Raw genomic sequence first — 18560 nt, forward strand, 5'->3', positions numbered from 1 at the left:
TTGGAGTGGCATACAAAGGATGAACAAGTTAAATCGGTTATGACTGATTGGGCAAGAGATGTGGGACATAATATAATGATGGAGGACTGGGAGAGGCTATGGAGGAAAGGGGTTAAGTTCACTGCATGTACGATGTTAAAGGAAAATATTATGAAGATGATGTATAGATGGTACTTGACCCCTGTAAAACTAGCAAAGATTTATCACAATAGTGATAACCTTTGTTGGAAATGTAAAGAAAAAGAAGGTACTTTTTTCCATATGTGGTGGACTTGCCCCAAGGTGAAAGACTTCTGGGAGAAGATTTATAATGAACTGAAAAAAATGTTGAAATATACATTTATTAAGAAACCAGAGGCCTTTCTTCTTGGAATAACAGGTTTAGAATAGCCCAAGAAAGATGTTAAATTATTTTTGTATGCCACAACGGCCGTCCGAATATTACTTTCTAAAAATTGGAAAACATAAGAACTACCAACAGTGGAAGATTGGCAGATGAAGATGATGGACTTTTCGGAGCTAGCTGACCTGACTGGAAGAATCCGCGACCAGAAAGAAGAGGAGTTTCAAGAGGACTGGAGGAAATTCAAGGACTATTTGAATAAATATTGTAATATAAAAAATTAGAAATTACTTGAAAGAAACAAATAGGCCTAGGATTAAATTAAGTTATAATCAAATAAATGGGATTTAGAATGTTAAGAAAAGTGAATAAGATAGACTATAATTGGAAATTGTTTTAGTTTAATAATGATATTAGAAAGCTGTTACTTTTAATTACAAGGAAACTCAGAAGGGAGGGATTTGAGGAAGTCAACCAAGATGTTTAAAAGGCTGGATTTGTGAAGAATTAAGTTTGTTGTTATTGTTTATCTGTTTATTGTTCCCCCCCCCTTTCCCCACTTCCTTTCTTCCTTTTTCTTTTTCTGTTTTTGTGTATCATTTTGCTTTGTGGTTTGTGTTATCACTGTGGAAAATCTAATAAAAATGTTATTTTTTTAAAAAAAATGTTTAACCACCTATTAATTTGGGGAAGATTAGAAAGATTTCTAGAGAAAATATGAACATGACCTTAAAGAGGCGGAAAGAAAAAGGATGAAGACCTACCACTTCTTCGTCTGAAAGCTCCCGTCCTTGGATGCTGCTGTTTTCTCTCACTGCTTGTTGATGCTTTTTACCTTTAATATGGCTAAAGAGATAGACCTCTGAGGAAATCTGAAAAGGGATTTAAAAAAAGAATCTGAGTAGAAGCAAAGAGGAGTCCTGCATTAAATTATGTATGTGTATGTGTCCTCCTTTTCTCCCACACAAGAGGGAGCTGTCCAACATGCCTTCCATTATAAACACATATAATATCTAAAAATGAAAAATACTCCTTGCTTCAGAAGTACCGTCTTACCCATAGGCAAAATTGATTACTCAATCATAAATAATGTTATTAATGAGTTGCTGTTTTTTAAAAAAATTGAGTTGCATTGCTAGCGGAAATATTACACAAAAAACAAAACAAAAAACAAAGCAACCTTAGAACAATTCTGTAACGTAGGCTGGTATCATTGTATTATTATTATTATTATTATTATTATTATTATTATTATTATTATTATTGCCATCTTGAAGATGACCTGTCTGTGCGTGTGAACACCTACACTTGTGAGAGGAAGCAGGAGTGGGGAATCGAGTGGCTTGCCTAAGGACCAGCTGAGGTGAAATCGAAACAGGGGACCTTCCTGTCTCACAGTTTAAGCTACTCTTCTACAATAGTTTGAGATGTTGCATGGTAATTTATTTAATTCCATTTATTAATTTCTCCCCTCCAAAATATCTCAAAGTGATTTCCCAATAAAAACATCTGCAATAAAACCAATTTCATATAGCAATAAAAAATAGTGGGGTCAATTCAACTAAGGTATACTCCAGAGTAGGTGGACTGAAACTAATGACTCTAACTTAGTCAATCTGCTCATTAATATCAATGGGTATATTCAGAGTAGGACTGCTATTGGATACAACCCAATTAAAAACACTTTCAGATGTAAAAACAATTTCAAATCCAATATATACACAGACTGGGATACCTATCTCCACTCAAAAGGTTTGTTGAAAAAGGAAGGAGCAGATCATGCGCCACAGTCTGCACAAGCTCAAGAGAATTATAAGCTCACCAAGACATTGCACAGTGAGCACTGCTTCTTCCGCTCATACGGTGTAAGCTTAGGGGCGTAGTCCGTATTTGCATGTCTTCCGCTGCTCAGCTCTGCTGCTTTTTCTTTCCTCTGCTCTATTTGCTCCATGTGCCTCCGAATGCTCTCATCATGCTGAGCAAAATCAGAAGTAGTAAACAGTGACATCAAAATGGTCAAAAACAAAGCTAAAGGGCTTGACATCAAATCAGTGTAAAACAATGGCACTACTGGAAATAGCAAGTTAATTTAGAAAATCCTAAACATAAACAAATAGCTTGGAGGAATGGAGATGCAATTTTTCTCAATGCCACACACCTTCCAATAAATTAACAGTAGAGTTTAGCTTTATTTTAGGTTAGTTTTGGCCTTATTTATTCCATCTGGCCTGTCTCTCGCCACTTTGCAATCCTTTTAAATGTTTCTTGTTAGTCCCACCTTCTAGAGCAGTGTTTCCCAACCTTTTTTGGGCAAAGGCACACTTGCTTCATGAAAAAAATCTCGAGGCACACCACCATTACAGCCCCGTGACGTCAGCGCGCAGCGTCACGCCGGGAGGGACATGAATTGCTAGCAAATTACATAATCACCTCCTTGAGGGCTGGCTCATCTTCTCCGAAGGCAGAACCCCATTAATTAACAGCACAGACTCACACCATAGCCAAGACGAGGGGGGAAAACCTCAGTCATGCACAGTCATGCACATGTGGGGGCTAAATGAGGACGAAGACCGGGCAGAGAGCAGGGTTCAAATCACCCCACCTGGCCAGGACAATCCCTGGGTGCTCCCTTGGGCCACTCACCTGACCCACCTCGCAGGGCTGTTGTTGCAAGGATAACACAGGGAGAACCACGCACGCCCCCGGGAGCTCCTTGGAGGAGAAAGCGGGCGATGAATGCAATGCACGAAATATATGAGAGGCGACCAGGTTTTGCAGGTGAGGGGCCCCCGCCAGCCTCCGCTTCCAACACCCGGCGCAACGACGCCGAAGTTTCCCCCCGGGCTCGGCTCGGGGAGCAGCGCTGCTCCCCCCCGGCTCCCCTTCGCCCTCCCGGCTCTCTCTGCCGCCCACTGGGGACCCCCCTCACCTGCCAAGTCCGGAGCGCCGGTGGAAGTTGCATGCATGCATGCAGGGCGCCGCGTTGCCATTGCATTGCACTGCACTCCATGCAACGCCTGCACGCATGCATTGCCTTGCACGCCCGCCAAGGGGTCTCCCCGCGGTCCAATGCGTCCCCTCCAGCGCAGATGCAGCATTGCAAAAATAACCCCCCCCCCGACGCAGCCCTACCTGGGGGGCAGCCTCCGCTTCCGCCGCCACGGGGATCCCCGGGCTCCATCCTGCCGCCCGATCTCCGCGGGGGCGCAGGCAGGCTGCGCGGGGTATGCGCGGAAGAGCCCCTGCCCGCCCGGCCGCCGCCGCCGCGCTCATTCCATGGCCGGGAGAAGAGCGCTTCAAACAAAACGCCCGGCCCGCCAGGCCACGCTGGGAAACGTAGTTTGCGCACCCCGCGCGGGCGCGGAGCCCAAGGGCGAGGGGACTACGGATCCCGGCAGCCCCTGCGCCGGGGACGGAGGGGGAGAGGCCGGGTGCAGGGATGGAGGGACGGGTGGGCGAGCGAGTGAGTGGCAGCCGCCAAGCCTTGGCCGAGGGCCAGGAAGGGCCTCCCCGGAGGAGGAGGAGGAGGGAGGCGCAGAGCGGGAGGGAGGGAGGGAACCCCAGGGGTCATCTAGTGATGGCGCCCCAATCGAAAATTTGACTTTAAAAAAAAAAATCTTTCGAATTTTTTAATTTTTCCCGCGGCACACCAGGCAACATCTCGCGGCACACTAGTGTGCCGCGGAACAGTGGTTGGGAAACACTGTTCTAGAGCTCTGTTTGCTGTGATCTGCTTCCCATCCCCATCTTTTGTCTCCATACTGAATCACTGTTGCTTAATGCGACTTAAGTACAGAATCATTATGACGCTTACAACAATACTCGCAGGCGGACAAATTGGTGTTTGACTATCTTCCAGCAATGCCTATGACTTCCACACGTGGTGACTGTGCCCAAAAGCCTAGTGTGCCAACACTGGGAAGCAGGTTCTCATGACTCGCTGACCTGTGGACCAAAGCCCTTCAAGATTTGACAATAAAGGAAGAACTAACTTTTCACAAGAAGGAGAAGCCAGAGAAGTTTGACCAAAACCAGAAAACCAGAGAGGGAGCTAACATATTTGGAATGTTCTGCAGGCAGCTTTCTTCTGCCACACAACTGCTTTACTCGGTCCTGATATCACTTTGTTAAACAAAAAATGCCAGAGATAAAGACAAGAACTCCACAAATAGCAACTAATTTTCAGGCTCTACCTTCAGCTGGATCTTTTTCTGCAGTTCTTCCATAGCTTCCTGCTGAGCTGCTGTCAGAGCAGCTAGCCTCTCTTCTCGGTCTCTATGCAAATAAGAGGGTGCAGATAAAAACATTTTAAAAGATACAAAGAATTCACCCCATACCTTGTAATATATAGATATAGATCTCAAAGTGATTTACAATCAAGCAGTGTATAAAGCTTATGAAATAAATAAATAAGAAAGAAAGAAAGAAAGAAAGAAAGAAAGAAAGAAAGCCCACCACTTCCAAATGGAATAAAATGAACTGTGTCCAATGCAGGAGCAGGTGGGGATGAAAGTGGGGCAAAACACACAACTGGGTTAAAAGCTGGCTGCAGCTTTTATTGACACACTTCTAAATAGTTAGGCAAATAGAAAGCAGCACCCAAGTGCATCAGCAACAGGGCAGCAGGTGGCATTAGGCAAAGGCTGACACAGATCAACACCCTTGGCTTCCACCCTTATGCTTCAGGATTTGTTTGGGGGCCTAAAGGACCCAAGGCGCCAAAAGAAATGCCTCCCATGAGGTTTAAAAGGATACCTAACCTGCTTACCCTTTCTATGCAGAGTTCCTGGCCACTGTAAATAACACCAGCTGTGACAATGAATATTCCCGGCAGCAGATTACCAGGTCAACCCTCAAGAGCTCAGAAATGGATCCAATAGCTGAGAAAGACTGTTCCTTTTATTGTTTGAGAATTCAAAGACAAAAACCTACTGGACATCTGAAGCTGATGAAAAACACACACGGAAACTTCTGGTTTCAATAAAAAGTAATATATAAACAACAACTTTAGAGAAAACAAGGCTGGCAACATTAACCCCTGCTGCGTGGAAATCCCTTGGAGACGGCTGCAGCGCCTTGAGACAGCCAGGTTGTGTATCCAACAGAAGTGACCAGAGGATGGATGACCGCTGGGAGGAGCACAGAGAGAAAAAATGCCATGGTGCATCTGCAGGAGCACAACCGGATGCCTTCCTCTGCCCCAGCTGAAACAAAACATGTCTCTCCCATATTGGTCTCTACAGCTACAGCAGACGCTGTAACTCTCCAATGGTTTGACTTCAGCCCCAAAGGCACACCCCTCCAGCGTTTCCTGAGACAGACGGATGCCAACAACTATAGAGCACCTACATTGACCTCACAAACATTTATTAGTGTTGTTGCATGAATTGAATTGATGGGACTAGTATTCTTCAACTTCTTTGACATCTAAAATGTTCAGAAACCTTCCTGATAACCAATTCAATGTATGTTGTAGGCAGGGGGAATCCAAGCTGGCAGGTTGACAGACAAGACTCCTTCCACAACAATGCCTCAATTTCCACTATGGATGTGTGAACTCTTCCCTGATATTTCTGCCCCACTGAACAGAGATGAAGATTGTTTAGGACATTTTCTTGCAAAAGCAGATGTGCAAATTTTGCAAGGGCCAGGTTTCCCAAATGATCTGTTCTTATCGCAGCACATGAATGCATTGTGTCCTGTTTGAAGCCCTGTGTGGCTGGGCTGCGCTTATCACAATCTGGGCTGTGCTTATCACCATTCCTTGTCTAATTGATTTACTTAGGGCTGTCCCCATAGACAGCATCTTAAAAAGCAGAGACATCACCTTGCCAACAAAGGTCCGTATAGTTTAAGCTATGGTTTTCCCAGTAGTGATGTATGGAAGGGAGAGCTGGACCATAAAGAAGGCTGATCGCAGAAGAATTGATGCTTTTGAATTATGGTGCTGGAGGAGACTCTTGAGAGTCCCATGGACTGCAAGAAGATCAAACCTTAAGGAAATCTGTTCTTAAGGAAATCAGCCCTGAGTGCCCACTGGAAGGACAGATCGTGAAGCTGAGGCTCCAAGACTTTGGCCACCTCAGGAGAAGAGAAGACTCCCTGGAAAAGACCTTGATGTTGGGAAAGATGGAGGGCACAAGGAGAAGGGGACGACAGAGGATGAGATGGTGGGACAGTGTTCTCAAAGCTACCAGCATTCACAAAAGCCCCCTAAAGCAGGGGTGGGTGACCCTTGACCCTTGGAAGATTGTCCACTAAATAATTTCAAATGCCCTCTGCAAGCAACTGGTTAAGACCGCTGGCAAGAGCAACCTGTCCCTCCCACAACCGCCTGTCGGGAGAAGAGAGAAAGAAGGGGGATGCTCCACCCCTGAGACCTTCCCCAAGCATTAAGTACTGCAACCTTTGGTTGCAGGTCTAATATTTTAATCAGGAATGAATATTACATAGACAGAAGTTCATTAATGAAGAACAGACACATGAACTAGAACAAAATGCCTGCCACTATTTCTTAGATAAATGGGCTCCATAATCTTCTCCTTACAGGTAAAGCATGTTTACAAGCTAGCAAAATAATGACCATTATTTGTGTGTGTGAGTGATATATAAAACAACCACTTTCTGACTTCCACCTCTCTAGCCAGATTACTCACAGGGCAGTTTCAAATCAAAACTTAATGTTACATTGGATAGTTCAGGAAGAGGCTGTGAAAGAAAATTTCAGTTTCTATGTCAACTAGAACCTCCAAGATACCTTCTGGTACATTATGTTCTCCTCTAAAAAATGGGCCACATTCAGATTCTATAGTAGAGCATGTCCTGACTTTACAGTAGTAATGTTGCAAGTGAAACTCGATTCTAGGTCAGAATGTTAATAGCTAGCCTTGTCAAAGCTGAAGCATATCACTTATTTGGGCAATCTGATACTGATGGCAAAGAACTTCAGGTCAACCTGTGTGAGAGACAGCATCCACATAATGTCAGAAACATGGCTGCTCCACAAATGATGTTTTGCTTAGATGGAGAGAGAAAGGGGTGGTCATGGCCACTCTTGGATCTGGCCCCTTCTGCTGCTGGCTTTGCACCTCACCACTGACGGCGTGCTGCCCTGACACGGCCCTGAGGAGATGCAACCTCTTGACAGAAAAAAAGGTTGGCCACCTTAACAAAAACCCAAGAGAATCTGTCTTTTACCAAGACCCATAAAAAGTGCTGAGGATAGCAGAGTTTAAGAGAATCAAGGTTGCTACCTGGCCCTTTCACGAGCTGCATCTTCCCGGGCTCTCTCCTTCTCCTGCCGCTGCTGCTCAATCCGAGCTTCCTGCTCTTTTCTTTTCGTTAGCAACTCTTCAACCCGGGCTTGGCGTTCTGCTTCCAAAGCCCTTTTACGTTCCTGGAGAGCAAGCATCTCAGGTTAAAAATCTCAGAACATGAGCACAAGAAGCAAGCAGCTTTTAATAGGCCCATTTTCAAAAACTTCTGGATGAGCGCAGGGACAGATAGTTCAGCCCAGGGGGGCAGAAGCAGAGGTGTGGCCCTATTTTTATGAAAGTATCACACCAGTAAAACAAATGAAACTGCTAAAAGCAATTTTATACTGACTCTGTTATTACTGGTTGCATTTGTAAAGTTTAGCAATACCTGCACAGCTTCATCACGTGCTTGTTTCTCCTCCTGCCTTCGCTGACGCTCTTCCTGCAACTCGTTCAGCCTTTGCTCATACTCTTTTAGCTTGGACAAAACATCATGGCGCTTATTCTGGGCTTCTAATGTGTTTATAAATGCTATCTCATTTACCTGCAATTAAAGCAAAGTTTGAATATGAGTGATAAAGAAGTCTTTAAAATTGGGTAAGAGCAGTATATAAAACATCATAAAGACTCTGGACAATTAACAGCAACCAGAAACCTAAAACCAACTCACTCCTTCCTGTTGAAGGTTGTGGCCCAGGGTGAGAGAGGAAATACTGGAAAGAAACCACTGGCTGAGCAGGATGGCTTCTTAGAACCCGGTCTCGGCTTCCTTGAGGAAGGACTTATGGCAAGAGATGTCTTGCACCTCATAGCAGTTGGCAAAAATGTGTTTGCTAAGAGTCTCGCGAAACTGATCAGGACAGCTTTATACTAAATCCTGAGGGAGACGGAGACAGTATCACAGAGGACAAAGGAACAACTGCTACTGGGAATAATAGCCTCACTGAGGCACAGGAAACTGATGTGGTGCTCCATAAGCCTGCTAACTGACTGGCAGTGAAATCCAAGGGTTTCAGACAGGGGTCTTTCCTAACCTTGCCTGGAAATGACAGAGATTGGACTTGGGACCTTTTGCATGCAAAGCATGTGCTCTACCAGACCCTATGGCCCTTCCCCTACAGAGCACTCTGCTCCTTAGCTGCCTAGGATCCTTTACTAATCATCAGCCTGCCCAAAAGAACTACTCTTCTCTCTTGGATCTGGCAGTCATCTTGTTTTATGCTAGGCCCCCACAGTAGCCATTTTCTGACTGATGCCCACTGCACTTTCTCAAAACTCCAAATGTGCCCACTGGCCAAAAAGGTTAGACAGCCCTGGTTTTGAGGATATCAGCACCTGAGAAATTCCACCAGTAATTTGATGATCTGCATCCAACCCAACTGAACCAGTTTACACTACCAGTTCACTTTCTGGACTTTGCAAGGGCCATATTAAAACCAACCAGCCAAGAAAATGGTTAAGCACTACAATATGTGCTGCAAAAAAGGTCACAGTTTCCAAATCTGACTTTAACATTATTAGCAAAAGTTTGATGTTTTCAAATAAACACTTTCCATGTTGCTGACTAATTTATCTAACTCAGAATTTCAGAAGCCTCAACTGATGTGTTGGCGGCCATTTCAGATATTTTAAACTTTGGGAACAGGCCTGGTGCGTGAGCTGGGAAAGCCTCCAACTCTTGGAACAGTCAAAGAGAATAATGGGGTTATGTGACTCTAATTTGGCAAGCAACAGCAAAAGATTAATTAAATTGCTTACAAGGAGTTCTGATCAGCTCTACAAATATAAGGAAAGCCATCATTTTCCTAATGCCAAGTTATCTGAGTCAGTTTTGAAGTGGGTTTAAGCTGTAAGATGTTTATATACAGAAGTTCCTATGTGTGTTAGAATCATAGAATCATAGAGTTGGAAGAGACCACAAGGGCCATCGAGTCCAACCCTCTGCCAAGCAGGAAACACCATCAGAGCACTCCTGACATATGGTTGTCAAGCCTCTGCTTAAAGACCTCCAAAGGAGGAGACTCCACCACACTCCTTGGCAGCAAATCCCACTGTCGAACAGCTCTTACTGTCAAGAAGTTCTTCCCAATGTTTAGGTGGAATCTTCTTTCTTGTAGTTTGGATCCATTGCTCCGTGTCCGCTTCTCTGGAGCAGCAGAAAACAACCTTTCTCCCTCCTCTATGTGACATCCTTTTATATATTTGAACATGGCTATCATATCACCCCTTAACCTCCTCTTCTCCAGGCTAAACATGCCCAGCTCCCTTAGCCGTCCCTCATAGGGCATCGTTTCCAGGCCTTTGACCATTTTGGTTGCCCTCCTCTGGACACGTTCCAGTTTGTCAGTGTCCTTCTTGAATTGTGGTGCCCAGAACTGGACACAGTACTCCAGGTGAGGTCTGACCAGAGCAGAATACAGTGGCACTATTACTTCCCTTGATCTAGATGCTATACTCCTATTGATGCAGCCCAGAATTGCATTGGCTTTTTTAGCTGCCGTGTCACACTGTTGGCTCATGTCAAGTTTGTGGTCAACCAAGACTCCTAGATCCTTTTCACATGTACTGCTCTCAAGCCAGGTGTCACCCATCTTGTATTTGTGCCTCTCATTTTTTTTTGCCCAAGTGCAATACTTTACATTTCTCCCTGTTAAAGTTCATCTTGTTTGTTTTGGCCCAGTTCTCTAATCTGTCAAGGTCGTTTTGAAGTGTGACCCTGTCCTCTGGGGTGTTAGCCACCCCTCCCAGTTTGGTGTCATCTGCAAATTTGATCAGGATTCCCTTGAGTCCATCATCCAAGTCGTTGATAAAGATGTTGAATAAGACCGGGCCCAAGACAGAACCCTGTGGCACCCCACTAGTCACTCTTCTCCAGGATGAAGAGGAAAGTCTAGGGTGTCCTTTTTCTGCTATGTGCCCTTTCCTGATAAGTTTCCAATAAGCAAACTTCCTCCTTGTGTTCACCCTGACGTCAGAGAGATACAGCCCCATATAGTGTGCCCTGACATATGAGTTGTGCTCCGCTTGCATGAAGTTTAAATGCTACTGCTGGTAAGCTGTGCTTGCTTGTTAAGCAGCACAATATTGTCTGCTCTGTTGTGGCAACATGGGCACGGTGGTCGTCCTCATAAAGCAAGCTTATTTTTACTGGGTGAGATTCCCTCAGTAGGGCTCCCTCCTCCTTTAGAAATTCCTAAACCAAACCTGGATCACTGCACAAAAGTAGGTGCATCCACCTAAATTCTGCCCAAAGTAGACCCATCAAAAATTAATGGACCTAAATAAGCCATGTCCTTAATTTCAACAGGCCTTCTCTGAATAGGAAGCAGCAATATATCTGAATACAAGTTGCTAAAAACCACAGGAGGGGAGAGGGCTCTTGTGCTCGGATCCTGCTTCCTGGTTTCCCAGAGACCAGATTCTGCGGGTGCAGAATGCTGCAGCGAGGCTCCTCAAGAGGTCCCTGCCATGGGAGCATATTCACCCAGTGCTTTACAAGTTGCACTGGCTCCCGGTGGAGTATTGGGTCAGGTTTAAGGCGCTGGTTTTGACCTTTAAAGCCCTTCGTGGCTTAGGGCCCTCGTACTTACGGGACCGCCTCTCCTGGTATGCCCCGCGGAGGACCTTAAGGTCCATGAATAATCATAGTTTAGAGGTCCTGGGCCCTAAGGAAATTAGATTATCCTCCACCAGGGCCAGGGCCTTCTCAGTGATGGCTCCAACCTGGTGGAATGCTCTGCCCCATGAGACCAGGGCCCTGCAGGATTTAACCTCCTTCCGCAGGGCCTGTAAGACAGAACTATTCCGCCTGGCTTTCAATTTGAACCTGGCCCGATCTTTTGTTCCACTTCCTTCCCTCCCCCTTCCCTTTTTGTGAAGATTGCCTGCTCTGGGATCCCACAGCTGGTTCTCCCCTGGTCTCCTCGCTGGCCCAAGTGGGACTAATTTAGCCAGCTAGCCCTGGTGATTATCTAATGTTTATTGGATGGATTTCCCCCCTAAATTGATTTTTGATTTTATGGTTATTTATGCTTTATACCATATTTTATGCTTTTTTTTGGCGCATCAATTAAGTGTTTTAAATTTGTTGTTAGCCGCCCTCAGCCTGGTTTCCTGAACCGGGAAGGGCGGGGTAGAAATAAAAAAAATATTATTGTTATAAAATTACTGCAGTAAAAACATCACAGCACCATTGCATCTCTTTTACTGTGTGTGCACGCATGCACGCACGCACGTATATGAGAGACCTTTGTCTACAGGGATACTAAATGAAGAAACAAAAGACAGGTTTTCTGCTTTGTTTACTGAGAGGACCACATTTACAGAATGGATTTTGCAGCTCAGTGAGCAGCCATCAATGGGAATTTAAGAGACAAAAGAGGTGGCAGCAGAAGTCCTAGCTTTCTTCCTCTACTTCCTCTCAACTAGTAATTCTGACCCAATTAATCTTGATCTTCAAGAGCAAAGGGACAACAGATATTGCGCAGCTTAGCATATGCAACACTTTTCACACATCTGTTTAGTTGAGAATTACATTACATTATTTAGTTAATTTGATTACAGAAGTCACACGGGCTTAATGCAGCAAGGATGAAGGTAAATCCAGTTAGAATTCCATTCTCAACTAAGAGATGGAAACAGCTGTTACGCTAACAGAAGAAGCCAAAGGTCTCACAACGGCACCCGACCTGGCAGTAAGTATCTTTACAGAACAGACGAAATGTGTACAAACAGTTTTTCAAATTTTTCTTCTCTTCTCTTCTTTCTTTATGCCTCCATTGCCTCCTAATTTTTATTCATTGCACCCAAGGCTACTACTGCCCCCCTGGATCGTTGCAGCACCCCCAGGGGGCGGTATTGCCCACTTTGGGAAACATTGGTTTATACAATTACAATGCTTCCTAACTGTCCATCTGCCACGACACAGCATCAATTTGCAGTTACTAGCCAAGCAAACCAAGTAACCGTTGGGCTGCATCCAAACATTCTGCTGCTCCAACAGAACTACTCCTTCCATCAGAGGAAGGGAACCTTTGGTATTTAATTGTCCTTGAACTTTCTATGGAAATGCTCAAGATGATTAACAAGAAAAATATGCAATAAAACAAGTGGTGAAGTTAGCAACAGACCAATGGATGAGCATCAGCCCACAAGAAACCGAGGCAAGGGAGGGGAGGAAGAGTCCTGTTTTATCCCTGTTTTATCTCCGTGCTAATTACAATGCCTAAGGCAGGGCTGGGGAATCTGTGACTCTTCTGAGGCTGTTGGACCACACCGCCCAGCAGTCCCAGCCAGCATGGCAATTGGTCTGGGTTAACAGGAGTCGGCATGCAAGAACTTCAGCGGGGTCTCAGATTCCCCAGCCCTGGTTTAAGGGCTCCCACATGGACAGCGGATGTTCTGGAACTGAGAGACAGAAACAGGTTTAAAGAAAACTAAGTCCTCCTCAGAATAGACCCACTGAAATGAATGGACCTAAGTTAGCTATGCCATTAATTTCAATGGGTTTGTCTGAGTAGGACATAGTTGGATACACCATTCAAAAGGTCTGATATTATCTCTTCCACCAGGCCATTCACAATCTTAAGAGAAATATAAATATTGAGCAGAAACCAGAATGAAGTTCTCTCCTGTGCAAGAGCCACTGAAATGAACAGGAGCTGCCCAAAAGCTTCCCCAAATTCATGAGGCTCACCTTGGCTTCTTCCTCTTGTGCTTTTTTCACTATTGCTTGCAACTGCACTTCACGCTTAAATTCAGCATGGAGTAATTTTTCCTCCATCATCCTCCGCCTCTGATCTAGCAATTCTTCCTTCCACTTTCGCACATCTTTTTCCTACATAAAGTTGGCAAATAGTAAGTAAAGCAACAGATCCCTTGATATCTTTCATTCTGCAACTTTTGACTACATTAACAACATACACACAATGACTCAGTTCACACATCACAGTAAATCATCGTTAATGGTTTTATTAGAGGTTTCAAAGCAGGGGTGGGTGGCCACCTGTCATGCATTACAGGGGAGGGGGCTGGACTAGAGGACCTTTGGGTTCTATGGTTCTATACTGTGAATGAGTCATTCTGGGCTGTTTGTTTCCTATATCCCTGGCTTAGCAGTACATTCAAACTGAGGATTGAAACCATGATTAGTAAGCCAAAAAGAAGCTTAGGCTACAGAATATAATTTACTGAGAAGGAAGAAACCCAGAATCTCAGGTTTGGACATAATGCTAAGTCAGGATCATGGCTTATTTCCTCCCTACATGAGTCAGCAGCAATGAAGTAGACAAGATTTGATTAAGCACAGTAAATCATGATTTATGGTTTACTATAGGTCTATATTGTGTTAAATTCTCAGGATATTTTTATTCCACTTTTCTGCCAACAATTCAATAAATATAACCATTTAAGTGCCATTAGAAATACTGCTTAGAGTAATCTTGGAGCAATGTCAGCCTAACTCAAAACTGAATAGTGAAGATATTGTGAAGTCTTTCAATCAAGGTTAGCATTTATGGCACCAACCATGAGGAATATGGAGTTAAGGAAAGATGTCATAAATCTCATATTTCATGAGTTGGCAATCATTCCAAGTTTAATGCATGTCAACATTTTAAAAGGTCTAACATAATGCAATACACAGCATGACAAAAGCTCTCACTTCACTTAATGTAAGAGAAGCAAATGAACCTTGAAACCTCAGGTAATATTTACCAGCATCAATCCCATGCTAGGGGAAATATTTGCATAAGACAGATAAAGATCAGGAAAATATAATTTTACAGGATGTCATTGCTTAAGTATCTGAGTAATTTATAGTCTAAATGCTTTAAGGAGGGTTGGAAGAACAGAAACAGACATTGAAGATGGAGTTGTTTCTAAAGAATAAAAATGCCTCACTAACAGGTCCATTAAAATACTCCTCTAAATCATATTACAGGGGGTAGAAAACTAGCCTCAGGTTTGTCTATTACCTCCTCTCTTTCTGTTGTGTGCTCCAATTCTCCCCTTCCTAGTTTGCACAAAACATAGTTTGCCTAATTTGGACATGAGGGCAAATCATGGCTAGTACAAACCAGGAAGTTAGGGAGAGAATCAGAGCTCCCAAGAGGGGAAGGAAGCATGCGGGTTTGGGGTCTACAAAGTACAGTGTTCTGTACAGTGACCTTGGTTCTCAAACGCTGAAAATCTGGAAGTGTTCCGGTTTTCGAATGTTTTTCGGAAGCGGAACATCCAATGTGGCTGTCAGCTACCGTTTCCGGGGCACCAGCACCAATCAGAACCTGCACTTCGGTTTTTGAACATTTCAGAAGTCAAATGGACTTCCGGAACGGATTAAGTTTGGTGCTTTTGTTTTTGCTATTTATTTTGCATTTTTGTTTTTGAGGCTTTTTCGGTTAATTTGTTTTTGTGACTGTGTGGAACCCAGTTCAGCTACTGATTGATTGTGTGACTGCAGAAATGGATATAACCCCCCCCCATTCAAACAATGACTATCATCAGTGCAGGTAAGAATTTTTTAAAATTTTTATCATCTACTATACTGTCTTATTTATTTTATAGTACATAGTTTATTGCTTTCATTTTATGGATCAGTAGTCTCGTTAGATAGTAAAATTCATGTTAAATTGCTGTTTTAGGAGTTGTCTTCAAAAGTCTGGAACGGATTAATCCATTTTGCATTACTTTCCATGGGAAAGTGTTCCTTGGTTTTGGAATGCTTTGGTTTTGGACTTCTGGAATGGATTAAGTCTGAGAACCAAGGCACCACTGTACTACTGAAATATTCAGTATGCTTCTGAATACCAATTACGGGGAATCACAAGGAGGGAGGGGCTGTTACCCTCAGGTTCTGCCTAGCTTCTCACAGACATCTGTGAGAACAGAATGCTGCACTATTTAAGGCATTGGTCTGATTCAGCAAGGCAAGAGCCCTAGGAGGACAAACTGGATTCCGCCCACTGTATTCAGAACACCTTCAAGCTGAAAGGACTGGAACAATACACTGAGCTCCTATTCAGAGAGACACCCACCCTAGTACATTGCACATGAGCAGACCATAATCACATCCACATAGAAGGGAAGTCAAGGATTCCCATCCTCATCACACACTGTTCCCTGAGGGTCCCCAGCAACTCAGGAAAATCTTTTCAGGGAATATATGGGGTTAAAGTGACAAAGGGCTTCTGAAATCCCCAGCTGCCGTGTCAACCACTACACATGGACCTTTGAAATCCAACCAGCATATTTTTGGAGAATGCTCTTCTGAATGTGCATTGACCAGTTGTTCCCAAAGGCATGAGTGTGGCCCAAAGATCTAACAAAAGGTATGATTATGAGTCACAATGGAGCATGAAAAGCTAAACTACATCAAACTTACCCGTTCCATTAATTTCTGAAGCTTTAGCGTTTTCTCCTCACGCAGTTTCTCTCTCAGCTGTTGAGCTTTCATCTGCTTTTCTTCATGTTTCTTTTTAGATTCTGCTATTGTCCTTTTGAAATAAATATTTGAAAAGGCTAATGGGACAATGAATCAAAACAAAGGTATGTGGGGAAACCTGAAACTTTTGTTACCGGGCAACAATTGAAGAAATCCCTCACAAATATCTAGTTCAGGCACTGAACATAATTTTGGAATAGTTTAAGCTATGGCTTATACCCAAGTAAATGCTACTCAGAGTAGGCCCATTTAAATCAATGAATTGAACTTAGTTGAGTCCATCAATTTAGCAAGAATTATCATTGAAACAAACCTCAAAACTTTCTATACACCATGGAAGCACATGGAAGGGCTTTCTTTGACCCTCGAAAATATATTTGGAGGGGGCGGACAGCGGACAGAAAAGCCCTGCTGCATGTGTCCCATGCAGGCCCTTTGGGATCACAACTGAAGTGATTTACCACATGGTCAAGCAACAGCAGGGCTGATGTTCAGGGTGGGAATGTGAAGTGGCATAAACCCTCTGGAAATTACCGTATTTTTCCGTGTATAAGACTAGGTTTTTCCCCTTAAAAATAATGTCAAAATTTAGGAGGCGTCTTATAAACGGGGCCATCTCCCCCCATTTTCTTAAATATGAGTACCCCAAAATAGGGGGGCGTTTTATACATAGGGGCGTCTTAAGGATGGAAAAATATGGTAATCAAGATTCAACTCTCAAATATGTTAAGCTCTAAGGTACCATTGGACCTTAAGTTCCTGGCAGGCTCGGGTCCATGGGGTCACGAAGAGTCGGACACGACTAACCGACTAAACAACAACAACAACAACCATTGGACCTAGTATTCTTTCTGTTCAACTATACATATGATTTAGATGGGCTTTTTTCCCCAGCCAGAACTCACTGGAACTCAGTTCTGGCCTCTCTCAGATGGGCACCATTGCCATTCTAAGAGAACAAGGGAGGTGTTCGTGTTCAGTTCTGGCACCTCTTTTTCTAGGAAAGCAGCACCATGGTTTAGTGAGAATGGACCGTAAGGAACGGCTATCACATACGGGGTCTGAAGCAATTAGTGAAGAGATAACATGGGAGTTTGCCTCAATGGCCAAGTTAGCTCATTATGTTGGGAGTTAAAAAGAAATGATAAAGACAAGATAAATTTGGTGGGCTTCTCTGGTGGTGGCAGAAGCACTCTGAGCAGCTCCTCTGCCCGAGACCCAGAAGAAACACTGCCAGTCAGAATAGGGAAGGCTGGGTTAGATGGACAAATAAATAGTATGACTTCGTAAAGGCAGCTTCTTATGCTCTAATAATTAATATATACAGTGGTACCTCAGGTTAAGAACTTAATTAGTTCTGGAGGTCTGTTCTTAACCTGAAGCACCACTTTAGCTAATGGGGCCTCCCGCTGCTGCCACGCCGTGATTTCTGTTCTCATCCTGAAGCAAAGTTCTTAACCCAAGGTACTATTTCTGGGTTAGCTGAGTCTGTAACCTGAAGCGTCTGTAACCTGAGGTACCACTGTACTGGTAATTCAACTATGGAATTTGATCCTGTTGAGCTTATTCTATGCCAAAAGTTTAAAAACATTAAAGACCTCTTGCGTGATGGTGAGGAGAGTTTCTCATGCATGTGTATTCCGTGGCCGGGTGGACGAGCTGGTTCTTCTTCTACAATGTCGCCCCAAGTGTTATTTTGACGCCATGATTCACGAGCTGCACAAAAGCAGGATCCCTTTTTAAAGTAAAAGCTAGCATATGGGAAGCAAAATATCCTCAATATTGACTCTGGTACATGATCCTACTCCCAATTGGCCATGTCACTCTCAACGAGCACATTCAGAAATTGTTGACTGTTGTAGCATTTGTGCCGTAACATTGGTGACTTTGGTTTTGTTCACGCATCACAGTAAATCGCAATTAATGGTGTACCATGAACCAAATGACCTTGGATGCTGCTGCTCCCCTCTGATGCACAGGAGAAACTAATCATGATCCCTGGCTTATGTCTGAACCAAGGTCTGAGGTTTGTTTCACTCAAACAAACCATGTTCTGTAAGCTAAGAACAAATCTTGGCTACAGACTGTAGTTTATCTGGAGTGAAAAAACCAAAACCCTTGATTTGGACATAATGCTAAGCCAGGGCTTGTGGTTTGTTTCTCTTGGATGCTAGTGGGAAGCTGCAACTGATATGTTTGTGGCAAACCATGGTTTAATGTGATGTTCAAACTTGGCCTTTGTTATCAAAAATACAATAGAGTTTTAAAAACAAATCAAAGGAATGGTGCATGTACAGAATTTGTTCCATTCTGGAATGTAATCAGAATGGAAATGACCAAAGAGAGAATTCTGGAACAATAATATAGTGAAAATGTTCCCTTTTATTATTCTGTAGGTTTTTTTAAAAAATTAAACAATTGCATTAATATCAAAACCTCTTGCCTGATAATATTTGCACGGTACACCAAACTTTGGTGATGGTTATCACTCTCACAAGGGGAATAAAGGGGCGGGTGACAG

General features: G+C 43.6%; 1 protein-coding gene across 3 annotated transcripts in view; it reads right to left on the reverse strand.

Moving 5' to 3' along the window:
* The window catches only part of SCAPER (S-phase cyclin A associated protein in the ER), a 194148-nt gene that overhangs the window by 123346 nt on the left and 52242 nt on the right, over positions 1-18560 (reverse strand). For all 3 annotated transcript variants that reach the window (XM_083460692.1, XM_083460691.1, XM_083460693.1), the window contains 8 exons: positions 17638-17755; positions 15980-16091; positions 13295-13435; positions 7988-8143; positions 7597-7739; positions 4537-4618; positions 2166-2318; positions 1108-1215 (listed from right to left, as the gene is read on the reverse strand). In XM_083460692.1, coding sequence (XP_083316818.1) covers positions 1108-1215; positions 2166-2318; positions 4537-4618; positions 7597-7739; positions 7988-8143; positions 13295-13435; positions 15980-16091; positions 17638-17755 — 1013 coding nt within the window. The remainder of the gene's footprint in view (positions 1-1107; positions 1216-2165; positions 2319-4536; positions 4619-7596; positions 7740-7987; positions 8144-13294; positions 13436-15979; positions 16092-17637; positions 17756-18560) is intronic.

Source organism: Podarcis liolepis, assembly GCF_965112155.1.
Source record: "Podarcis liolepis genome assembly, chromosome: 9".
NCBI classification, from domain to species: Eukaryota; Metazoa; Chordata; class Lepidosauria; order Squamata; family Lacertidae; genus Podarcis; species Podarcis liolepis.